This window comes from Trichomonas vaginalis, chromosome II, assembly GCF_026262505.1.
Source record: "Trichomonas vaginalis G3 chromosome II, whole genome shotgun sequence".
Lineage (NCBI taxonomy): Eukaryota > Parabasalia > Trichomonadida > Trichomonadidae > Trichomonas > Trichomonas vaginalis.
Window position 1 is genome coordinate 20,979,025 of NC_067204.1, and position 21,969 is coordinate 21,000,993.

The following is a 21,969-nucleotide window of genomic DNA, read 5'->3' on the forward strand; positions in this document are numbered from 1 at the left end:
AAATATATTGCAGTTCCACTTATGTTCCCTATACACCAAATATCTGTCAAAGACTTTGCAGGTGAAGTTGGAAACCAAAGTGCTGACCCAGGTGCAAGAACAGATATTGCTTTAACAACTGCAATGAAACACGCAGATACTATGTTTGTACTGTTCAGACGAACTATAAATGACTATTCTTGTTTCTACAACCCTGGTATTAAATATCATATAAACATAGATGGCAAATATTATCCAAGAGAAGAATATTCTACAGTTGAGGATATGAGGTCATACAACTTGACATTAGATGCTATGAACTTTAACAACAACTTCACAACAACCATTAACCCTGAAATGCAAAGTTCTATTATGCCATATGTGAAAGTATGGACCCATACAGGAAGTCAAAAAACTCAATATACAAATGGAGACCGTTCAAACTTTTGGCTTGGCATTCCATTTGCTGACTCAGAAGACTTTATGGGTGGTATTTCAACTGTTGGTACTGTACAAATACAATATACTGGTGACAGAGACGGTCCAGATGAATTGAAAGCAAAGAAGTTTACAAAACCAATAGCACTTTTCACGGAAGATGCTCTTTTGAAGATTCGTTCGATGAAACCTGCTGGGGCTCCTCAGATTGGTATAACGACAGCTTCCATCGAGCAGATTTTGGCAGCAGGTCAGTAAGTTGTTCTTGAACTGACTTCTCTCCGTCAAATATTGACAGTACGCCAGTTTTGACATAAAATTGTATTATAAACTTACCTTTAGAAATATCTGTAAGTTTTGTTGTTATATTTTTGTCTGCTTCAAGAACTTTCACCATTTCAGTTATACCAACTTTCTTTGCTTTATGAAAATATTTTGGTTCAGCAAAGACTGCTATTCTATAACATTTACCATTGTTTGTATAAAGAACTATTCTGTCAATGTATTTGTATTGTTTGTGTGTGTAAACTTTGTTCTGCTTCAATTCGAAGAGATATCCGAATACGTCCATCTTTTTATTCTAAGTAAAATGTCATTTCCGAAAAATAGAAGCGTAAGTGTTTCAAAAGGTTTAATGGCGGTGGCAGATGTGAAGTTAAATTCACCAACTCAAACAAACAGTCAAAGTGTTGTTGTCAATGTCAAAGAAAGAGATGTTGAAGTGGGGAAACCATACGAGGACGAAGATGGTATAACAATTGTTCCTGTAAAAGAACCAACATATCCTGAAGTTAACAGAGACTTAAGTTCTGTTGCAGATATTCGAAACGACTACAACAACAACTGAAAGACAAACTTCAAACTCAGGAGAAGATTTGTCAAGCTTTAGGTATAATGTTAAACTTGGTCGAACACAACCCTGTAAAAGTGAACTCATATGTCATCGCACCTCATGAAGTTTTGAAAGAACTATTGAAACTTTTGACAGAGGCAGACGATATAAACATCAAAGAAATAGAACCCGACGTTAGTTGCTGTGGTGTTTCATATAATGTCATTGACAAGATATACGTTATGAAAGGAGGTGAAACGTTGAACTTAAAATATAGTTTCCCAGACGTTATAAAAATATTTGACGACCACAACATTTCATTAAAATTTATTTGCTAAGTAAAAATGTCAAAACTTCTTGAAAGATGTTTGAAGAAAAATAATATAGACTTTATTTCATGTAAAGGACTTTACACACTTTTGAACGATATGAAAGACCCTGTTTTGTTTGTTCGTGTAGACAAAGGAAAGTTCTATGTCTTTTACAAAATATTTGAACTTCTTAGACAGAGAACTTCAAGAAACGCCATGTGAAAGTTTAGATGAAGTTCTTCTCCACTTTCAGAAAAACTTTTAAATATATGTAAATGGCAGAAGACACAATGGTTTATACTATTACGACTAAAAACCCTGAGTCATATAATTCTATAACAACAAACTTACAAAGTCCTCAAGGACGATATTGTAAACTAACTTTAAACACAATGACGACTAAAGCCTGTTTTGCTCTTTTGACACCAGAAGATTTTATTGTTGTGAATGGTAAAAAATACTCCTTTGAAGATACTTACTCAGATATACCACCAACAGGTTTTGTTGACTTATTTAATACTTTAAGGACGAGTGTAACATGTGCTGCAACTAGAGCAGGTTTCATTATGTTTGGATGTCCGACTGAGTTTACTATAAACGATATGAGCTATAATACAAAACTTATTTCTGGTTTTACTACCAACAGTTTCCTATAACAGGAAAAGGTGTCATACAAGGAATGTCTATTCCATTGACATTAAGCACACCAATCTTATATATTGTTTCAAACTTAGGTTCAAAGTGTTATTCGAATGTTGACAGAAACTATTATGACCAAAGATACTTATGCGTATAAACAATACTTTCTCTGCTGGTTTGCCTATTGTTCATTCGAATGCAGAATTTTCAACCTTAGTGAACTCAAACACTTTGGCAAGTATAACGTTGACATTAGTGACGCAAACTTTGTTCCTGTAAAACTTTTATGTCCTATGTATTTGTCAATGACGGCAGAAAGTTTCGAATTGGAAGATGCAACTGGTGAAAGTATTGTATTACAAGAACAACTTCAACAACAAATAGCTCAAGAACAACAAATGCAACAAATGCAACAACAAGTCAAGAAAAAAAAAATATTTTTTTTATTTTTATAAAAATGTACAGAATAGATGTTTCAGATTTTTATGACTTCCAAGCATTCAGAAATATGTTGTCCATTTAGAGACTATAACAAAGCAGTCGAGAATTTGAAACGTTTAGTCATTTATGTTGACTCTGCCCCAGAATGTTATGTCATGAAAGAATGGGATGTTGTCTTTAACAAACCAAGAGCAACAATAGTGTCTGAACAAGAATGTAGACAGAAACTTAAGAAAATAAAAGTTGTACAAGTTGGCATGAAGATGTTAGATGCTTGGGATATCTTATTGTCAAAGTTAGAAGATTTTTCAGTTCGAGGTATATAAGTTCTATACACCTTCTCCAAACTTCTATTCTATCTTCACTGGATATAAATACGAACAAGTAGAATGGAAAGAAAATATTATAGAAGCTTGGTTAGACCATGTCAAAGAAATTATATGCAATGGAAACGAAAAGGTTTATGAGTATATCTTATGTTGGTTTGCAAACATCTTACAACATCCAAGTGCTAAAAATGAAACTGCTCTCATTATAATTGGAAAACAAGGAACTGGTAAGAACACATTCTTTACAGATATTTTGTGCAAACTGTTAGAAGGTTATTCGAACCCGAATATGACAAACTTAGAAAACATCTGCGGTAAATTTAACTCTTCTATTGAGAATATGAAACTTATAGTTTGCAATGAACTTCAAAGTATAGATACAACAAAAGTTTTGAACTCAGATGCTTTGAAGAGTCTTATAACAGACAAAGTTGGAGTTGTTGAAAGAAAATATAAAGACCAAAGAGTTTGTGAAAATGTTGCAAATTTCATTATGGTTTCAAACAATGCTGTTCCGATGAAGTTAGAAAGTTCTGACAGAAGATATGTAGTTGTCAGAACGTCAGAAGCTCATATGCAAGATACAGAATATTTTGACGACTTAGCAGAAACTTTGACATCTGACTTTTACAACCACTTGTTCTCATATTTTATGACATTAGATATTTCAAAGTTCAATCCAAGACAAATTCCACATACCGAAGAGAGACAAACATTGTTAGAAGCAAACAAGAGTGTATATGAACTGTTCATAGATGAGACTAACTTTGAGTGTTTAGATGAAAGGTCTTTATATGATGAATATAAACAATATTGTCAAGAGTATGGTTATATGCCAGCTTCTAAACGTACATTCTTGGCAAACGTCAAAAATCTTTTAGACGTACAGAATGGTGTATATACAAAGAAAATTTTTTCTGAGTAAATTTTAAAAAAAATATTTTTTTATTCTGAAGAAAAGATGGCAAAATTCATCTCAGTAAATAAGTACATGACAGAAGTCAAAGATAAGTTAGCTCCATTCACATATTTGAATGTTTACTTCTACCATTTTGAAAAGTCTTCATTCAGCAAAGTTTGGAACATCGAACCAGTTAAGTTTGCTGTTGTGACTAAAAATGGTGCGAAATTTGAAGACTTAGACATAGAAGGTTTGTTAACAGTCAAAGAAAATTTTGACAGAAAGTTCTCAAAACTTGAAGAAGGTAAAGCATACAAACTTGTTATACCTTATGAACCAAAGAAGGCAGACGACTATGAATATTATGAGTCTAAGATAGTTGAAGTTCAAGGTAAATTGGGTAAAAAGATTTTAGAGTCTAAGCCAGTGTTTGCTCCTAAAGAGGAAGAGAACATTGACATTGACCAGAAATGTTCTAAAAATAAAATTTTATTTTACATGTCAATCTCACCTTCTCTGGCTTGGTTCAGGTTCTTTCTTCTCTTCTACTTTTTTTCTCTTTCTTTCCTTTCTTCTTCTTTTCTGGTGGTGAGACGTCAAATTTCTCAAGAACCATATCTATGTAAAGTTCTTTGTCCTTTAATAGCTCATCTATTCTGTTTTCTATTTCATCTTCAAGAACAGCGCATGTGTCTTCTTTGCATTCTAAGAACTTTTGTTGGACTTCATCTTTCAAGAGGCGTCATCTCTGTCAACAAGTCTGTCATTGACAAATTTAAGACTGCTCTGCTTAATGTTTATGGTTCTTGTCATATTCCCAGAAACAGAACTTTTAGAAACAAATTCACCTTTCTTGTTTACACTATGTAAGATTTTATGGTCGACAGATGTTTTACTGTCAAAAAGTTTGTCTCGAATATAGATGGCGAAATCGCTAGACATTTTCAAAAAGATAAAAATTTTAATTTTTCTAAAATATGTTAGAAAAAAAGTTTGCTGACATTGACAAGAAATTGAGAATGTTTTAAACAAGAAAAGAGGAAGTTAGAAAATGCTCAGATAAAGCCTATACATGACAAGTTCTTATTTGCTAGGATAAGGTCTAATTGCACCGCCTGGGTCGGGTAAGACTTTTCACTTATCTTAAAATGGCTGCACAACAACAAGAACTAGATGAGAAGAACCCATTCTATGAGTTAGTTGTTATTTGTAGTACTTCTGGTCAATTTGACCAAACCGTCAATTCGTTCAAAGATATTATAAGAAGTCTAAGTTAGTATGTATAAAGGATACTGAGTTGTTAGATTGGATAAAGAAGTACCAAAGAAGAGTTTTGAAATATAATGCTATAAATGAGTATATAAATTCTAAGTTCAAAGACCCTAATGAGGAAATGCAGAGAATATTAGAGAAGAAACACTTCAGAAACAAACAGAAAGAGATAGAATACATTTCGAAGAAATTGCAATCTTACGATTGGAAGACTTACCCTCATAGATGTCTTCTTATCTTAGATGACTTTGCTTCTCATCCTTTGTTAAAGAACAGAGAACAAGACATGTGTCGAATTCTTAAGAAGCTCAGACACTTTAACATCTCAGTCGTAATATGTGTACAGACAGCCAAGAGTTTAAGTAAGGATGTAAAGAGAATACTTACTGATATTATACTTTTCCCTGGATTGGCACAAGACGATTTCATGGAACTTATGAAAGAGTCCATGGCAGGTAAGTTTGACAGATATGAACTATGGGAGAGGTACAAAGTCATACAAGACCCTCATACTTCTTTCAGAATTCATATCTACGCAAACAAAGTTCAAATTGTAAAAAGTCAAGCTTGAAAAATAAATGTTTAGTCTTAGTAAGTCTGTTGTGGTGCTGGGGCTGTCGGTTCTTCTGGCTTTGGAAGGCATTCAGGAAGAGGAACGTCAGTCATCCGTTTGTGTCCTGTCGGAAGGAAGAACTTTTCCTGTCGGAAGGAAGAACTTTTTCTGAAGGTCGACCAAAAAGTTCTCAATTTTCGAAAATTTGAATGGTTTACGGACGGACAACTGGAAAATTTTTTCCCGACAACTGGAAAAATTTTTCCCGACAACTGGAAATTTTTTTTCTGTCGGAAGGAAGAACTTTTTCCCGACAACTGGAAATTTTTTTCCTGTCGGAAGGAAGAACTTGGAATGCCAGAAGGACTCGGACAAGACAATTTACCTTATAGAGCTACCTGAGCCATTGAAGTCAAGCTTGAAAAATAAAGAGTTCATTTACTCTGCTTGTTTGAAGTTGTCAAAATACTCTGTTATTTTTTCCTTTAACAATGGCAAATCTTCTTTGAAGGTCAGTATTGTACAACCTTTCATATCATAGTGTGTTTGAGGTAACGTATCTTGAACTATTTGTTTCACATCTTCATTTGGGGTCATTGAAATCGGTAAGTTTTCGCGATAGAACCAATTTCTGTCAGGTTTGTAAATCTTAGCAAGGTCGTAAAAGCTTTTGTTGTTTCTTCTGACTAAATGCAACATAACCATATCTCTGTCTTCTTCATTTTCCATCTCTTCAGTATAAATCATATACTTATAGTTCTTTTCCTTTCCTTTTGGTACTGAACGCGGTATTCTTTTCTGTATGCTTTTATCTTTTGCTTCAAGCTTGTTCTCTAGCTCTTCACGTTCTTGTCTATGAATTTCGTCAAGAAGTTTACAAACATACCAAGCATAACGGGGTGAAGCCCACATTGCAACAGCATTTACTAAAAGTCTATGTACATAATATCCTCTCAAACCGTTTGGCAATTTTTCACGATTTTCGTACGGAATCTCGACCCGCGGTTTTCTACCGGTCGCAAACATATGAGGAAATTCTTCTAAAAGTTCTTTTGTCTGTTGGTTTTCAAACCAATGACGTGCTTGCTTTGTAGAACGAAGAGCAGTCAAAATACTTTGCATTTGGTACATATCGTCTTTGACCGAACGAATGAGACGGAGTTGTTTGTTAAACTGAACCCACTCATATTCTTCATTTATAGCTTCATGGACTATAACTGTTGTTGTGTTCTCTGTTGTTGACATATCTGTCTTTACATACAAAATAAAAAAATAAATAAAAATAAAACTAACTTTATTTTTTCTATCTTAAGGAAATTCATGATTTTTGTTGCTGAATTCAATAAAAATAATGTTTAGGTGAAGAGGCGAAGCCCACATTGCAACAGCATTTACAAGAAGTCTATGTACATAATATCCTCTCAAACCATTTGGCAAATTTTTACGATTTTCATAGAGTTTTGGCGACTGGGGTTTTTTACCTACTCGCTGTTCTTCACTGTTTTCATGTGTTTTAGGCAAGACCGTTTTTTTACCTACTCGCTGTTCTTCACTGTTTTCATGAGTTTTAGGCAAGACCGAAAAAAACCGGTCTAGAGAAATTTCACTCAAAAGTTCTTTTGTCTGTTGGTTTTCAAACCAATGACGTGCTTGCTTTGTAGAACGAAGAGCATTCAAAATACTTTGCATTTGGTACATATCGTCTTTGACTTTCACAAAAGACCAAAAATAAACGCTTTACATGTATTTTTCAGCAACTTCGTCAAATAATTTTATAGCTTTATCTATCTCATCTACTTCAAACGTTTCCTTACCTTTCGTGGGAGCACCATATATTTTCTCAAACTTTTCAAGTAGTTCTGTTTCAGCAGCTCTCATATCATTTACAAACACAACCCTGACTCTATTGACTGTATTGTCATATCTTTGAGTTATATTATATGTTCTTCCTATCTTATATCTTTTTGTGTTGAAGTCCTTCGGTTTCTGAACGATGTAAAGTAAGCCTTCACTGCAACGTTCCGTATCGAATGAACCATATGTTATGAAGTTATATCCAACAACTGGGTCTAACCATAACAAAACTATTGGTATAAGACTTTTGTCAATGAGATATGCTGTAGTTCCATAGAATCTTACCGATATTATAAGCTCAGGATTTCTTGTCAAAATTTTCTGAGTTGAAGCAATTTTAACCCAGTCGTTTGTTTTCTTTCCAGATGGAGATATAATGTCTGACAAAGATATTTGTTGTATTTCTTTGAGTATCTTACGTTTAAATCACCAATTCTAACCACTTTGGTGTCATTGTCTATCTTTCTAACTGTTTCAAACTCATTGTTTGACATTATCTGTTCTTACATACAAAATAAAAAAAATAAAAAAAATAAAAATAACTTTATTTTTTCTATCTTAAGGAAATTCATGAATTTCATACGGAATCCCTTCTCTCGGTTTTCCGAGGGAAGCAAGCATATGCCATTTTACTCAGATTTTTGTTGCTGAATTCAATAAAAAATATATTTTAGGTGAAGAGGTGAGATTTCACCTGTTTTTTCACCTAATTTTTCACCTCATGAATTTTCATGATTTCATCGTACATGTTTTGTCAAGACTTCTTCGTACATGAATTTTCATGATTTCATCGTAAATGTTTTGTCAAGACTTCTTCGTAATGAGCGTAAATGACCCAAAAATATATTTTAGGTGAAGAGGTGAGATTTCACCCGTTTTCTCACCTCTTTTTCTCACCTCTTTTTTCACAAGCGTTTTACATGAATTGTACGATGTATATTTGAAATCCTAAACAATTTCGTAGCTTCTATTTCTTCTTTTAGTATGTCAAATGTTTTAACGATACCGAAAGTTTCTTTATACTTCTTCTTGACATCAGATAGAAGGAAATCGTCTGCTGTTGGATAGTTTTTGTTCAGAAATTCTAACATGTCCATTTTATTTTCTGCTGGCTTTTCTGCTTCTTTCTTTAAATCTGCATAGTCGTTTCTCATTCTTTCTATCTCTTTGACGGAGTAGTTATATTTCCTCATTGCTGCTTTACATTTTGAACATTGCGGGTTCATTTTTGCATTGTACATTGAAACCTTACCTGCAAGTACGACTAAGGCGTCAATGGTTTTCTTTAAATCTGAAGCAGTTGGTCTTATCTGTTCGTTCCATATTTTACCCCTTCTGTCTTTATCTCTTATCTGCCATACACATTCAGCAACTAACGAAACAAAGTTGTCGTAGGTCTTAAACTCCCCAGATTTATATATGTCAGAGATGTTCTTATATACCATATCGCAGTCTTTGTCCATGACTTTGTGGTTGCAATGAAAACCAAGGAATTCATAATTTACCTTTCGTATGAACTTCTTTATTTCTACCGAGTCAGTTGGTTTCACTTCAATTTCGTCGAATTCAGGAATAGTTAGTTTTTGTTGTTGGATTTCAGGTAGTTTAGGTAGATGGTCAATAATATCCTGCATTTCATAAAGATACTGTTCATTTTCTTCATCTTTCGCACTACAGTCTAAATTACTTGTTAACAGTTCTTGCTTTATCTTCTGGATTTCTGTTTCGAAAGTATATGAAGAAGGAATGAAGCTTTTCATTTCTACTAACATTGACGTAGGATTCATGACTAACGAGTTTGGTGAAGTTGTTGCTAACATGTTCTTACAATAAAAAATAAAAAAAAATATTTTATAAAAAACTAAAATATATTTTTTATCTTAAGGAAATTCATGAAAATCCAACGGGTGAGAAAACAGGTGAGAAAACGGGTGACATCTCACCTCTTCACCTAAAATATATTTTTGTCGAAAAAAATGGTTCATTTACTCACAATATTTTGTACAAAACAACCCCAAGCTTTTAACCTCTCTTCTGCAGCTTCTAATGCTATCTTAGCGAGTTCATATTCTCTAAATTCTCTCTTTAAATCTTCTTGTTCCCATTGGTCTAGTTCGTATGGCGAGTCTCTATAACCAGAACATATCTCACGTTCATGTTCTATTTGTTTTTCATGCATTTTTCTAACTTCTTCTTCGAACAAAGGTTTTGCATTCTCTACTGTATCTTCAAGTTCTTCTTCATCTAATTTCTCATGAACTTTCTTGTCTATGGAGTCCATAATTTTTCCAACTGCTATGCAATATTTTGGAGAAGCCCACATTGCTATATAGTTTACAAGTCTTGGGTCTACATACATTCCTCTAACCTGTTTGATTTCATCAGGAATTCCTGCATGAATTTTGTATAAAAAGCAACCCGCTGTTTTCCGCGGGTTGGTATATTCTTCACAAAAATGCCTCAAAATACTCTTCCCAGGACTTATTTTCCAACAACCTTCTAAAGTCCTTCCTAAAACTGCTGACACATATTTGTTGCATTTATATAACCATCCTTGTCTCTACGTAAGACTTCAATACCGTTGTAAGTGCCTTTTGTGAATGTTTCGCCATTAGATTTGTTCGTGAACGTTTTTGCTTCGACTGACATTTCTGTTCTTACAATAAAAATAAAAAATATTTTTTTGGTGGGACGTCGGACATTCGTTTGTGGCTTAACCGTCGGACCACAACGATAAAAATCTCGACAAAACATATACGATGAAGTCTCAACAAAAACATTTACGATGAAGTCTTAACAAAAAATATACGATGAAATCTATTTCCTGTGTTGTTGTCAAAATGTCATGTTGTCACACTTTTTCAAAAAGATGTTAGTTGACCGAGTGACGAGTGACCGAGTGACCTGGTCGCCTAAAATATATTTTTTTCTATCTTAAGGAAATTCATGAAAATTCACCTGTTGAATTTTGTATAAAAAGCAACCCGCTGTTTTTCCGCGGGTTGGTATATTCTTCACAAAATGCTTGTTTTGAGGTCGAGCCACTTTTGGCTCCACCTCTTTTTTCAACCAAAAACTCATTTTTGTCGAATTCAGCACAAAATTCATGAAAATTCAACGGGTGAGAAAACAGGTGAGAAAACAGGTGAGAAAAACGGGTGAAATCTCACCTCTTCACCTAAACATTATTTTTCAATACTTTTTCAGCACTTTTCCGTAGTTGTATATGAAAGACAATTCGAGATAAAAGTCATAGTACAATGGTATAATATGCTGCACACCGTTTGTTGTGAACCAAACTTGAAAGTCAGAGAAACTGTTACTAGGTGGTTCGTAGAATTTAGAAAGCAAAGTCATAAAAGTCCTTACCAATACAAAGAAAACTACTGTTGCTTGAACTGAAACTTGCATGACACATAACATTTTGAGGGTCAAACACACGTTTCTATAAACCATCAAATCTGCTGGTGGAAGTATAAATTTAAATGGACCATCTGGTGGTAATGGTTCGTTCTGGTTTAGTAACCGAAGAAATTGTGCCCAAGAACGTTGTCTACTTCCCAAAAATAAAAACTCTGTATCTCTTGGAGGGTTAATTTCAATTTTTTGAAATGAAACGGTGGAGTTCATCTTGTCATATTCTAGTTTCAGATAGTATGTTCCATTTAGTAAAGAGTCGTATTTTTCTTGAAATTCCCAATAATATTTGTTATTTGAGTTTGAAAGTCATTTAGAGTTTTCTCAAGACTTTCGTCTGAACGAATTGTAAAGATTCTCATTTCGTCAAATTTGTCTATTAGACCATCAGGACCTTTATACTGCCCATGAAAATCTACTGCGAACATAAATGCGTTAGTTCTATTTGAAAACAAAACTCTTCTAAATCCTATTGCCTTTGCATCTGAAGGACTTTGAAGCCAACGAATTGGATAGTCAAACTTGTATGCTCGGGATGAAATTTCTTCATCTGAAATAGTTCTACCAGCATTTGTAAAGATATAGTCTAACGGTTTTGTATCTGCTACTTTTGTTCTTTGTTTTTCAACCTGAAGCATTTAATATATGTAAAAAAATGTCACTTTTTTAAAATGGTATGCCATATAGCTTCTTGAATTTGTTAAGAAGTATTTGAACGTGTTTTCCATCTGTATCTCTAGTGTTTACATAAGCATAGCCATCCTTAGTAAAACATACTTGTAATTTTCTATAGTTACGCCGGTATAAAGTAGAAAGAGTCTTGTTCTTCGCTATAGTAGTAAAACTCAAACGTATGCTTGCCATAGTCTGTAATTTCAATTGCTTCATCTTCTAGTTCGTCGACAAATTCGAATACAATATCTCGAAATTTGCTTTTGTTCTTATTGTTTTCAGAACGAGTGACCCAACGTAAGTTTTCAAGTCTATTGTCGTTTCTTATACGGTTTATATGGTCTACAAAAGGTAGATTGTTAGGGTTCGGTATAAAATGAGTTGCAATGACAACATGTTTTAAATAGTTTTTTCCACCCATCTTCATAATAGCATATCCGTCATTTCGCTCCCATTCGCTTAAAACTCTTTTTGTCTTTTTGTTTCTGACTTCAAATGACTCACAACAGTGAATTTCATATTTCTCATCTAACAAACAAGTTTCCCAACGGTCTTCTCCAACAAACTCAGCGTACATTTCAAATAAAATAAAAAAATATTTTTTTAAAAAATGTTTTATTTCATGCAATGTTTTACTTCTCATCTAACAAACAAGTTTCCCAACGGTCTTCTCCAACAAACTCAGCGTACAGTTCAAATAAAAATAAAAATATACTGTTTTTTACTTTTTTACATAACCTCCTGCTACCATAAGTCTTTGACGCCAACCCATACCAGCTAATGAAGGTTGACTTGGTTTAGTTCCAATACTAAACTTTGGTTTTGGTTTATCTTCAGTTTTTGGCTCACCTTCTTCTATCTGTTTTTCGTCACTCGTTCATCCCTGACCTTACCTCACTTGCTGGTATGGTTGTGTCGTTTACATCTTCATAAATATCATATGCCATTTGTTTTTGTTTTCCTTTCAACTTTTTGTGTTTGTTGTAAAGTTTAGAATATTTCGACTCTAAGTCAATGAGATGTTCTATAATGAACTGTTGGTCAGTGAAGTAAACTTTTCCATCTGTTGTCTCGAAAGCTCCTTCAGACTTCAATATTTTATTTGTGAGAGTCTGTTTCTTTTTTGAGATACTAGCCGTCCATTTCTATGAAAAGTGACTTTATAGTTAGGGTTTGTATTTCCAGACCTTGCACCTTCTATTATTGAATTTTTCTCTTCATCTGTAAGTTCTTTGACAGGTTTTGACAATGGTTCTGAACTTTTTGTTTGTGGTGTCAAATCTACCGTTTCAACTTCTTCGGTCATTTCATCTCAGTAAAAAATTTTAGTTTGGTTTGTTTTCAACTGGTTGTTGTTGTTTTTTAAGTCGGTCTAAAACTTCCTGAGGTATAGGAAGAACTTGACAAACACGTTGTGTAACTGCTGGAAGTCGACAAATCCATCTTGAACCCATTTGTCTCAATGCTGTATTGTTCATTTCATCTCAGTAAAAAATTTACATTCCCCACGTTTGAGGCGGTTGAGGTTGGTTATTGTTTACCCACTGTTGTGCATGTTATAATCCTCTGTTAAAGAATCTTTCACCTTGGTCCATATAGTGCCCTGCTTGGTTATAGTAGTCATTTGCTTTGTTATAGTAGTTTCCTGCTTGTCTTCCTACATTGTCCATCCATCCTTGAACTTTTCCTCTTGTTTCAGGATTTGGAATGATTTGTTTCATCTCGTGCTACATCCCAACCTTTCTGTACAGTTTGTATAATAGGTTGTGCTTTCTCTTTAAGTATACCTAATGTACTCAAAATCTTCCTTCCAACTCCAAATACACCTCTGGCTATTGTTCCCACTGCGGTAAAAATCTAGATGCAACTCCTGCTAATGCGCCAAATAAACCCATTTCTTATGGGTTAAAAAATGACGAATCCAAACAAGGACCCCTATGTTTCTAAGGCAACAAAGAAAGCACTCATGATAAAAATCTTTAGTTCAACACCAAATGCTTGGTTTATGGATATCTTGGAAAACATTCCGAGAGTTAGAACAGATGGACCTCCATACTGGTTAATATTTGTTGGTCAAAACACAAGATACTGTGAAGCCATACCATTATGGTCCAAAAATATTTTAGATGTGAAAACTGCTTTGACAATATTCGTTGACAAATACCATCCAACAAAACTGACATCTGACTATGAAAGTTCTTTCAAATCAGACGATATTAAAAACTATCTGCGTTCAAAAAATGTAAACCAATATTTCATTGTCGACCAAAAACCATTCTGCTCTTGGTGTCATTGACGGTTGTATAAAAATATTAAGAGACTTAAACCAACCACAAGGTGGTGAGGTAGATGAAATGTCATATGACGACAAATATAGACACTTCTCCATGGCAAAGATGAGACAAGTTTTAAATATTTACAATAACCGTAAACAAAAAGGTTTGGGAAACCACTCCCCCGAAGAAATGAAAAACAACCCTGACTTAGAGAAAGACTATATATTTAACAATTTAGTCAAAAGAGACAAACAAGAAAGAATGCCAGGCTTCAAACTTCGGAAGGGTGACAAAGTAAAAATAGAAATACCTAAACGCGACCCATATGAAAATACTATTGACTATGACAACAATGGGAACCGACAGGTACTCACATTCGTGTTCGTAAAAATAGAAGAAAGTATACAAGAGAATATTATGAAGTTTTAGGCAAACATGGCAAAATGTACACACTGCAAGCAGAAGATAAAACTACTATTGTCAGACCTCGTTTCAAACTTGTCAAAGTTCAAGGTGGTATACTTTCAAAGACAGTTCCTAACAAATATAAGACAACTCCTGACGAATATGCTAAAGAAGTGGAACATGACGACTAAGCAATTCTATACCATGCGTAAACTGTCATGTAAGGTGGCATGTAGTCTTTACTTTGTCCCGTTGTTTGCGTATACCCTGAAACGCGATGTGTATGGTTTCCTCCTCCCTCAGTGTTACTCCAGTAACAATCTATAGCAAACTTAACGTTGTCTTTAACATCATATCCTTTACCTTTTGTCAAGCTGTGCCAATCCCAATATCTATGCTTATGCCAACCTGCTTGAGATGTACTTAAATCTATGTAGTGACTGTGTGCAGGTAAATTTTCACCTGAAATCGTTTTACTTCCACCTGTTTCCTTTGAAGAGTTTGCACAATACAAAAACCTGTCGACTATTTGAGTCCAAGTTCCAAAACCAAGTACTACTTCTGGTCTGGTAGAGTTCATTGAAACATATAATGAGCCAACCGGGTAAATAAGATTCGGCAAAATTTGTTTAAGCACATTGAGTTCCTGTCTTAGATGCATAATACTATTGTCATTAGATATCAAAGTATCTACAAGACTTGTTGCCGGTGGTATTGTTGGACCTTTACTTGGCAAGGTTGTGTTTAGTGTAATATCATCTGCTGTAAAAGTTGTAAAACTTGTATGTGTATGAGTCTTATCTGCTTTCTTCTCTAACTCATCGTTAACATAAGTTTTATCTGCTTTAAGGTCTAAACATCCTGAAACCCATCCTGTATCGGCTTTAGTTTTTAAAATCTTCGATGTCCATTCATGATACCATTCAGCCCTTTCTATAATTTCATTATCTTTTTCATCCACATATTCCTTATCTGCTTTCTTCTCTAACTTACTAGCCACATATTCCTTATCCGCTTTCTTTTCAAGGCTAACGTTTAAGTCTGTTATTTCAGATATAGAATGTATATGAGTCTTTTTAGAATATTCGTTTTCAGCTCTTGTCACTTCACTTGACATTTTATTGTCAACATATGTTTTGTCTGCTAGTTCAGGATGAGTATGTTCTTTTGTTGCATAAGCATTGTTAGCTCTTTCTTCTTCTTTTGCTATTGCATCGTCTACATATTCTTTGTCAGCTTTGTTGTCAACATCTGCTTTCAAAAGAAGTTCTTTTATAGGTTTCTCGTTTAAAGTTCCTTTTGTTGGATTTATACAGACAGTATTGTTCTTCTTGTCTTGAAACAGAAACTCATCTGTCATTGGGTTTAATGTCAGTTTTAAGTTTCCTTCTTTCAATGACTCAGATATCTTAGAATAGTTTGAAAAGTTTGTTGTGTTCTTATTTAGAGCTTGCATAATGAGTTGTCGGTTGTGTTGTATTTCTCTCATAGACGCTTTCATTTGACATTTTTATTCTAGATAAAATATGCTTTCAATAGAAAAAGAAAATTCAAGAGTTGCTACAACTAAACCATTAGATGAACTTTTTACGAATATCGGTCAAAAGTTTGAGACAGAGACCGTAAAGCATGAAGGCTATCGTTTTGACTACCCATTAAGATGGCTAAGAGACCCATCTGTCACAAAAGCTATTGGCTTTCGTAGAATGAAGTTCATTTCAGAAGCCATACATGGTTTCCCATTTACAGTCGGTTTTGAAGTTCGATACTATAACAAAGAAAAACATACGTATGAGAAATTTGAACAGGGAAAACTTTTACAAGTGAATTTGCTTGTAAACTTAGAAACAACTCTTCAAGCTTTTCAAGAAAAAATAAACGACATCTATATCGAATATGCAAACCAGTATAACATTGACGAGGAGAGTACCATCTCGATATTATATATGACAGGAAAAATGCAACTGTTAAAATCAATAGAATAGAAGACCTTGGAGAAAACGTTTATATTTCTACAAAATATAACAACTTGGCATGGTATAGATTTATGAGGATGTTAAATCAGCCTGCAGAATATCCAGTACACCCGGACTTTTATGAAGTCGAAAACCCTAATGGAACATATGAAAATGTTTTCGACTCAGATGCTATTATTGTTCATGCTTCATTTTCTGGTGCGCAAAACTCTTTCTTATGTCTGATGAATGACTTTTACGAAAAACCTACAAAGTTATATGAACCGCCGAGTGGAAGTATTTCAGACTTTCAAGTATGGTTTACAACAGATGGAAGAAAGAGAATAGTTCCATTATACCATGCGTTTTACTTAGAACTTAGTTTCATATACAACTACTATCGAACGGTAAAATATAATTTTTTAATACGGTTGAGTGTGGATTTGGTTGCCAACTTGACTGTGGTGCAGGTTCAGGCTGTTGTATAACAGGAGCTTGTTCTTCTGGTTCAGGGTCTTTAGGTATAATACCAACGAACTGACCTACTCTTTTACCAATATTTTTGACTCCGTTCCAAATTCCTCTTCCTACGGTTTTTATTCCATTCCATATACCTCTTCCAACATTTCGAAAGAAGTTTCCAATACTACTGAAGAAACCCATTTTACTATATGTAAAAATCTAATGTCCACCTAGTCTCTTACGTTTCCTGTTGAGTTCCATAGCATTCTTTAACTGGAGCTCATACATTCTGTTTCTCCTCTGGTAGAAAACATATTCTGGGTCAACTCCTGTGTTCGCGTCATCTGCATAAAGTTGTTTATATCCCACTTCGGGGTTTGTATAAAACTCTTTCCATCTCATATTTGCATACCATGGTGGCAAACCTAACGCAGCGTCATTTGACATGGCAGTTTGCATTTGTACATCTGTTGGCACTTGACCATAGTTTGCCATTGCAGTTTGTATTCTAACTTCATTTGGAATATTCTCTGGGTTTGGTTGTCCAGGTTGCTGGGCATTCGCTAAGTTCTGTGCGTCCATTTAATATTAGATAAAAATATCTCTTACGAGTACATATGCTGAACATTTGCAGGCATTGGTTCATCTTCATATTCTCTATATCTTTCTGCCACGTCAAATAAATAAATGACACAATGGAAAAAACCTAAAACAAGTAGTCCTATTTCAAACCACATTTACTTACTAATAAAATTTCTTTGTTATGACACTTTCTCCGGTTTATAGGACCTCTCTCATATTCTATCTTGTCATATTTAAACACATAGTCATGTATGTCCTCTAACCATCTCATAACGGTTTCCAAACCACTTTTATCGGATGTAAAGTAAAAGCATGGATGGTTATGTATAACGTCTAAAGTTTCTAAAGAGTCTCTCAAAGTCCAGTCTACTTGGTATTGAAAATCCCATGTGTTATAGAACGGCGGTCCACTATAAAGAAAACATTTTCCTTGTCTTTATATTTTTCATACAACTCTGTCCAATGACATCTCACAAACTCTATACCCTCAATATATTTTTCTATGTCCTCTTTGAAAACATTTGTATAGTTAAGATATAAAACTTTTGACATAAGTGTTTCAATGTCATGAACTCTTATAGAACCACTATATAATAGTCTAGCAGATATACTATCCCAGTCTATATATTCTGCTTTTTTCAAAACCTCTCTCACAATATTTTTGTTATCTAATGGTATACGTTCCATCTTACCTATAGGTATCTTTTCTTTTAACTCTTTCAATATATTGTTTGTGTCTGGTATATGTTTGAGACGGTCCATATAGTTGTCGAAGTCATTGCATATAATCTTTGAGTCTGGAAATATTATATGGCACAAATGGGATATATAGAAACTTCCACCGAACAAATCTACAAATGTTAGACCATTCGGTAGTTTCTTAAGTTGTCTCAATATAATATCTTTACATCTACTCTTATTTCCAAAGAACGGTAACGGTGGTTTTGTAAAATTCATTTATATATAATAATAAAAATGTTTTTACCCGAAAAGTGACAGAAAAGTGACAAAACATTTACGATGAAATCATGAAAATTCAAGAGGTGAGAAAACAGGTGAGAAAACGGGTGACATCTCACCTCTTCACCTAAATTATATTTTTGGGTCATTTACGCTCATTACGAAGAAGTCTTGACAAAACATTTACGAAGAAGTCTTGACAAAACATGAAAACATATATAATTTGTGAAAAGCGACACATTATATAATGTTTTCGACCCAGAAGACTAACAATTTTCCGAATAAAAACTTCATTTATACTAAACATCTTCAGGGCTAGAAGGCACGAAGTGCCTGGAAGCCCCACTTCCCTTTTTTTTTTTTTTTAATTGTCCAAAATTTTTAGATTATATTGTTGTAAACAGAAATTCATCAAAAGTGACACCTCAGAAAAGCTAAAATATTGAATTTTTGGAACTTTTGATAGAGCACGTTTTTAAATATTAATTAAAGTAAATGTATATTTTGTAAAGATTCTTTTTAATAAAAAAAAATAAAATTTTGAAGAAGAACACAAAATCTTCTGAAAAATAATATCACATAAACTCATATTATTTTCTAATATATAACTATTTTATATAAAATCAAATTCAATGATCTTAAAAGCGAAGGATAAACCTCAAAATTTACGAATATAATGAGTGGGAATATAATGCTTATCTATCATAAAACCATATGAAATATCAATTTTTGCTTTACGCCTAATTTTTGACGACAATTAGCAAAAAATGTTAAATGTTAACACTCAGTCCATTTGAATATGAAAAATAAAATTGACTTTGATTAAATGTTTTTTATTTATCATGCAATTCTTCTTGCTAATTGTCGTCAAAAATTAGGCGTAAAGCAAAAATTAATATTTCATATGGTTTTATGATAGATAAGCATTATATTCCCACTCATTATATTCGTAAATTTTGAGGTTTATCCTTCGCTTTTAAGATCATTGAATTTGATTTTTATATAAAATAGTTATATATTAGAAAATAATATGAGTTTATGTGATGTTATTTTTCAGAAGATTTCATTCTATATGCCTATGAAAAGTAGTCTCAAAACTAACTTTTTCCTAATTATAATTAAATCTAGAATATTGTATTATGCTTAGTATTATTTCATTTTTCTCATTCAATTTAGAATTTACAAATGTCAAAAAATTGAGAGCTGTCACTTTTGATGAATTTCTGTTTATTACAATATAAGATATAATTTTTTATAAAAGTATTATTTTCTAAAAGATAAGTATATATTCTTAATCACAAAACCTAGCATTTTATCATATCTATATATCAGCTTCCTAAATATAATACTCATATAGTTAGTATGATTTTAATGTTTTTGAACATGAAACGAAAATATGATTACAATCATATAACATAATGGAGTTATTGATATAACTTATATGCATGATACATTAAGAAGTCTTCCAACAATATAGATATAGTTGTAGATTCCTATGATTCCTTTTATATTGTGAGATAATAACATTTTTATGCTGTCAGGAGCCTATGAGTGCCCATCCTTAAGTCACCCCCTTTCAATGACTCAGATATCTTAGAATAGTTTGAAAAGTTTGTTGTGTTCTTATTTAGAGCTTGCATAATGAGTTGTCGGTTGTGTTGTATTTCTCTCATAGACGCTGTTTCATTTGACATTTTTATTCTAGATAAAATATGCTTCCAATAGAAAAAGAAAATTCTAGAGTTGCTACAACTAAACCATTAGATGAACTTTTTACTAATGTCGGTCAAAAGTTTGAGACAGATACCGTAAAGCATGAAGGCTATCGTTTTGACTACCCATTAAGATGGTTAAGAGACCCATCTGTCACAAAAGCTATTGGCTTTCGTAGAATGAAGTTCATTTCAGAAGCCATACATGGTTTCCCATTTACGGTCGGTTTTGAAGTTCGATACTATAACAAAGAAAAACGTATGTATGAGAAATTTGAACAGGGAAAACTTTTACAAGTTAGTTTGCTTATAAACTTAGAAACAACTCTTCAAGCTTTTCAAGAAAAAATAAACGATATCTATATTGAATATGCAAACCAGTTTAACATTGACGAAGGAGAATACCATCTCGATATTATATATGACAGGAAAAATGCAACTGTTAAAATCAATAAAATAGAAGACCTTGGAGAAAACGTTTATATTTCTACAAAATATAACAACTTGGCATGGTATAGATTTATGAGGATGTTAAATCAGCCTGCAGCATATCCAGTACACCCGGACTATTATGAAGTCGAAAACCCTAATGGAACATATGAAAATGTTTTCGACCCAGATGCTATTATTGTTCATGCTTCATTTTCTGGTGCGCAAAACTCTTTCTTATGTCTGATGAATGACTTTTACGAAAAACCTACAAAGTTATATGAACCGCCGAGTGGAAGTATTTCAGACTTTCAAGTATGGTTTACAACAGATGGAAGAAAGAGAATAGTTCCATTATACCATGCGTTTTACTTAGAACTTAGTTTCATATACAACTACTATCGAACGATAAAAATATAATTTTTTAATACGGTTGAGGTGTTGGATTTGGTTGCCAACTAGACTGTGGTGCAGGTTCAGGCTGTTGTATAACAGGAGCTTGTTCTTCTGGTTAGGGTCTTTAGGTATAATACCAACAAACTGACCTACTCTTTTACCAATATTTTTGACACCGTTCCATACTCCTCTTCCGACAGATTTTATTCCATTCCATATACCTCTTCCAACATTTCGAAAGAAGTTTCCTATCTTACTGAAGAAACCCATTTTACTATATGTAAAAATCTAATGTCCGCCTAGTCTCTTACGTTTCCTGTTGAGTTTCATAGCATTCTTTAACTGGAGCTCATACATTCTGTTTCTCCTCTGGTAGAAAACATATTCTGGGTCAACTCCTGTGTTCGCGTCATCTGCATAAAGTTGTTTATATCCCACTTCAGGGTTTGTATAAAACTCTTTCCATCTCATATTTGCATACCATGGTGGCAAACCTAACGCAGCGTCATTTGACATGGCAGTTTGCATTTGTACATCTGTTGGCACTTGACCATAGTTTGCCATTGCAGTTTGTATTCTAACTTCATTTGGAATATTCTCTGGGTTTGGTTGTCCAGGTTGCTGTGCATTCGCTAAGTTCTGTGCGTCTATTTCATATTAGATAAAAATATCTCTTACGAGTACATATGCTGAACATTTGCAGGCATTGGTTCATCTTCATATTCTCTGTACTTTTCTGCCACGTCAAATAAATAAATGACACAATGGAAAAAACCTAAAACAAGTAGTCCTATTTCAAACCACATTTACTTACTAATAAAATTTCTTTATTGTGACACTTTCTCCAGTTTATAGGACCTCTCTCATATTCTATCTTGTCATATTTAAACTCATAGTCATGTATGTCCTCTAACCATCTCATAACGGTTTCCAAACCACTTTTATCGGATGTAAAGTAAAAGCATGGATGGTTATGTATAACGTCTAAAGTTTCTAAAGAGTCTCTCAAAGTCCAGTCTACTTGGTATTGAAAAATCCCATGTGTTATAGAACGGCGGGTCCACTATAAAAGAAAACATTTTCCTTGTCTTTATATTTTTCATACAACTCTGTCCAATGACATCTCACAAACTCTATACCCTCAATATATTTTT

General features: G+C 33.5%; 11 protein-coding genes and 5 pseudogenes across 16 annotated transcripts, besides 3 other annotated features; 7 read left to right on the forward strand and 9 right to left on the reverse strand.

Moving 5' to 3' along the window:
- Window positions 1-15,397: part of a mobile genetic element that runs on past the window's edge.
- TVAGG3_0581910 (protein of unknown function, DUF4106 family) lies at window positions 265-675 on the forward strand (the record flags this gene model as incomplete). The annotated part of the gene is made up of 1 exon (XM_051239174.1): window positions 265-675. One exon carries the CDS (start codon window positions 265-267, stop codon window positions 673-675), a length of 411 nt encoding a protein of 136 aa, XP_051096998.1.
- Window positions 2,657-3,364, forward strand: TVAGG3_0581920 (annotated as a pseudogene). Its single transcript has one exon. A coding segment is annotated over exon 1 (708 nt).
- On the forward strand, window positions 3,463-3,894 carry TVAGG3_0581930 (uncharacterized protein; the record flags this gene model as incomplete). Its single annotated transcript, XM_051239175.1, has 1 exon — window positions 3,463-3,894. The coding sequence occupies one exon, from the start codon at window positions 3,463-3,465 to the stop codon at window positions 3,892-3,894; it is 432 nt and encodes a 143-aa protein (XP_051096999.1).
- On the forward strand, window positions 3,931-4,349 carry TVAGG3_0581940 (protein of unknown function, DUF4108 family; the record flags this gene model as incomplete). The annotated part of the gene is made up of 1 exon (XM_051239176.1): window positions 3,931-4,349. A coding segment is annotated over one exon (419 nt), but the record flags the coding sequence as incomplete, so codon positions are not given.
- TVAGG3_0581950 lies at window positions 4,365-4,629 on the reverse strand (annotated as a pseudogene). The gene has a single exon. A coding segment is annotated over exon 1 (265 nt).
- On the forward strand, window positions 5,019-5,713 carry TVAGG3_0581960 (annotated as a pseudogene). Its single transcript has one exon. A coding segment is annotated over exon 1 (695 nt).
- TVAGG3_0581970 (KilA, N-terminal/APSES-type HTH, DNA-binding family) lies at window positions 6,134-6,940 on the reverse strand (the record flags this gene model as incomplete). The annotated part of the gene is made up of 1 exon (XM_051239177.1): window positions 6,134-6,940. One exon carries the CDS (start codon window positions 6,938-6,940, stop codon window positions 6,134-6,136), a length of 807 nt encoding a protein of 268 aa, XP_051097001.1.
- Window positions 7,004-7,393, reverse strand: TVAGG3_0581980 (KilA, N-terminal/APSES-type HTH, DNA-binding family; the record flags this gene model as incomplete). The annotated part of the gene is made up of 1 exon (XM_051239178.1): window positions 7,004-7,393. One exon carries the CDS (start codon window positions 7,391-7,393, stop codon window positions 7,004-7,006), a length of 390 nt encoding a protein of 129 aa, XP_051097002.1.
- TVAGG3_0581990 (organellar and viral DNA polymerase type B) lies at window positions 8,455-9,369 on the reverse strand (the record flags this gene model as incomplete). The annotated part of the gene is made up of 1 exon (XM_051239179.1): window positions 8,455-9,369. One exon carries the CDS (start codon window positions 9,367-9,369, stop codon window positions 8,455-8,457), a length of 915 nt encoding a protein of 304 aa, XP_051097003.1.
- TVAGG3_0582000 (uncharacterized protein) lies at window positions 9,535-9,908 on the reverse strand (the record flags this gene model as incomplete). Its single annotated transcript, XM_051239180.1, has 1 exon — window positions 9,535-9,908. A coding segment is annotated over one exon (374 nt), but the record flags the coding sequence as incomplete, so codon positions are not given.
- Window positions 11,633-12,215, reverse strand: TVAGG3_0582010 (annotated as a pseudogene). The gene has a single exon. A coding segment is annotated over exon 1 (583 nt).
- TVAGG3_0582020 (uncharacterized protein) lies at window positions 12,964-13,116 on the reverse strand (the record flags this gene model as incomplete). The annotated part of the gene is made up of 1 exon (XM_051239181.1): window positions 12,964-13,116. The coding sequence occupies one exon, from the start codon at window positions 13,114-13,116 to the stop codon at window positions 12,964-12,966; it is 153 nt and encodes a 50-aa protein (XP_051097005.1).
- Window positions 14,679-15,230, reverse strand: TVAGG3_0582030 (annotated as a pseudogene). The gene has a single exon. A coding segment is annotated over exon 1 (552 nt).
- Window positions 15,398-18,670: 3,273 nt separating the features above from the next.
- Window positions 18,671-18,708: a mobile genetic element.
- Window positions 18,709-19,474: 766 nt separating this feature from the next.
- Window positions 19,475-19,511: a mobile genetic element.
- Window positions 19,512-19,990: 479 nt separating this feature from the next.
- Window positions 19,991-20,467, forward strand: TVAGG3_0582060 (uncharacterized protein; the record flags this gene model as incomplete). The annotated part of the gene is made up of 1 exon (XM_001285090.1): window positions 19,991-20,467. A coding segment is annotated over one exon (477 nt), but the record flags the coding sequence as incomplete, so codon positions are not given.
- A 45-nt stretch (window positions 20,468-20,512) lies between these two features.
- TVAGG3_0582070 (uncharacterized protein) lies at window positions 20,513-20,839 on the forward strand (the record flags this gene model as incomplete). The annotated part of the gene is made up of 1 exon (XM_051239182.1): window positions 20,513-20,839. The coding sequence occupies one exon, from the start codon at window positions 20,513-20,515 to the stop codon at window positions 20,837-20,839; it is 327 nt and encodes a 108-aa protein (XP_051097006.1).
- Window positions 20,840-21,103: 264 nt separating this feature from the next.
- On the reverse strand, window positions 21,104-21,379 carry TVAGG3_0582080 (uncharacterized protein; the record flags this gene model as incomplete). The annotated part of the gene is made up of 1 exon (XM_051239183.1): window positions 21,104-21,379. One exon carries the CDS (start codon window positions 21,377-21,379, stop codon window positions 21,104-21,106), a length of 276 nt encoding a protein of 91 aa, XP_051097007.1.
- Between the last annotated feature and the right edge of the window lie 590 nt (window positions 21,380-21,969).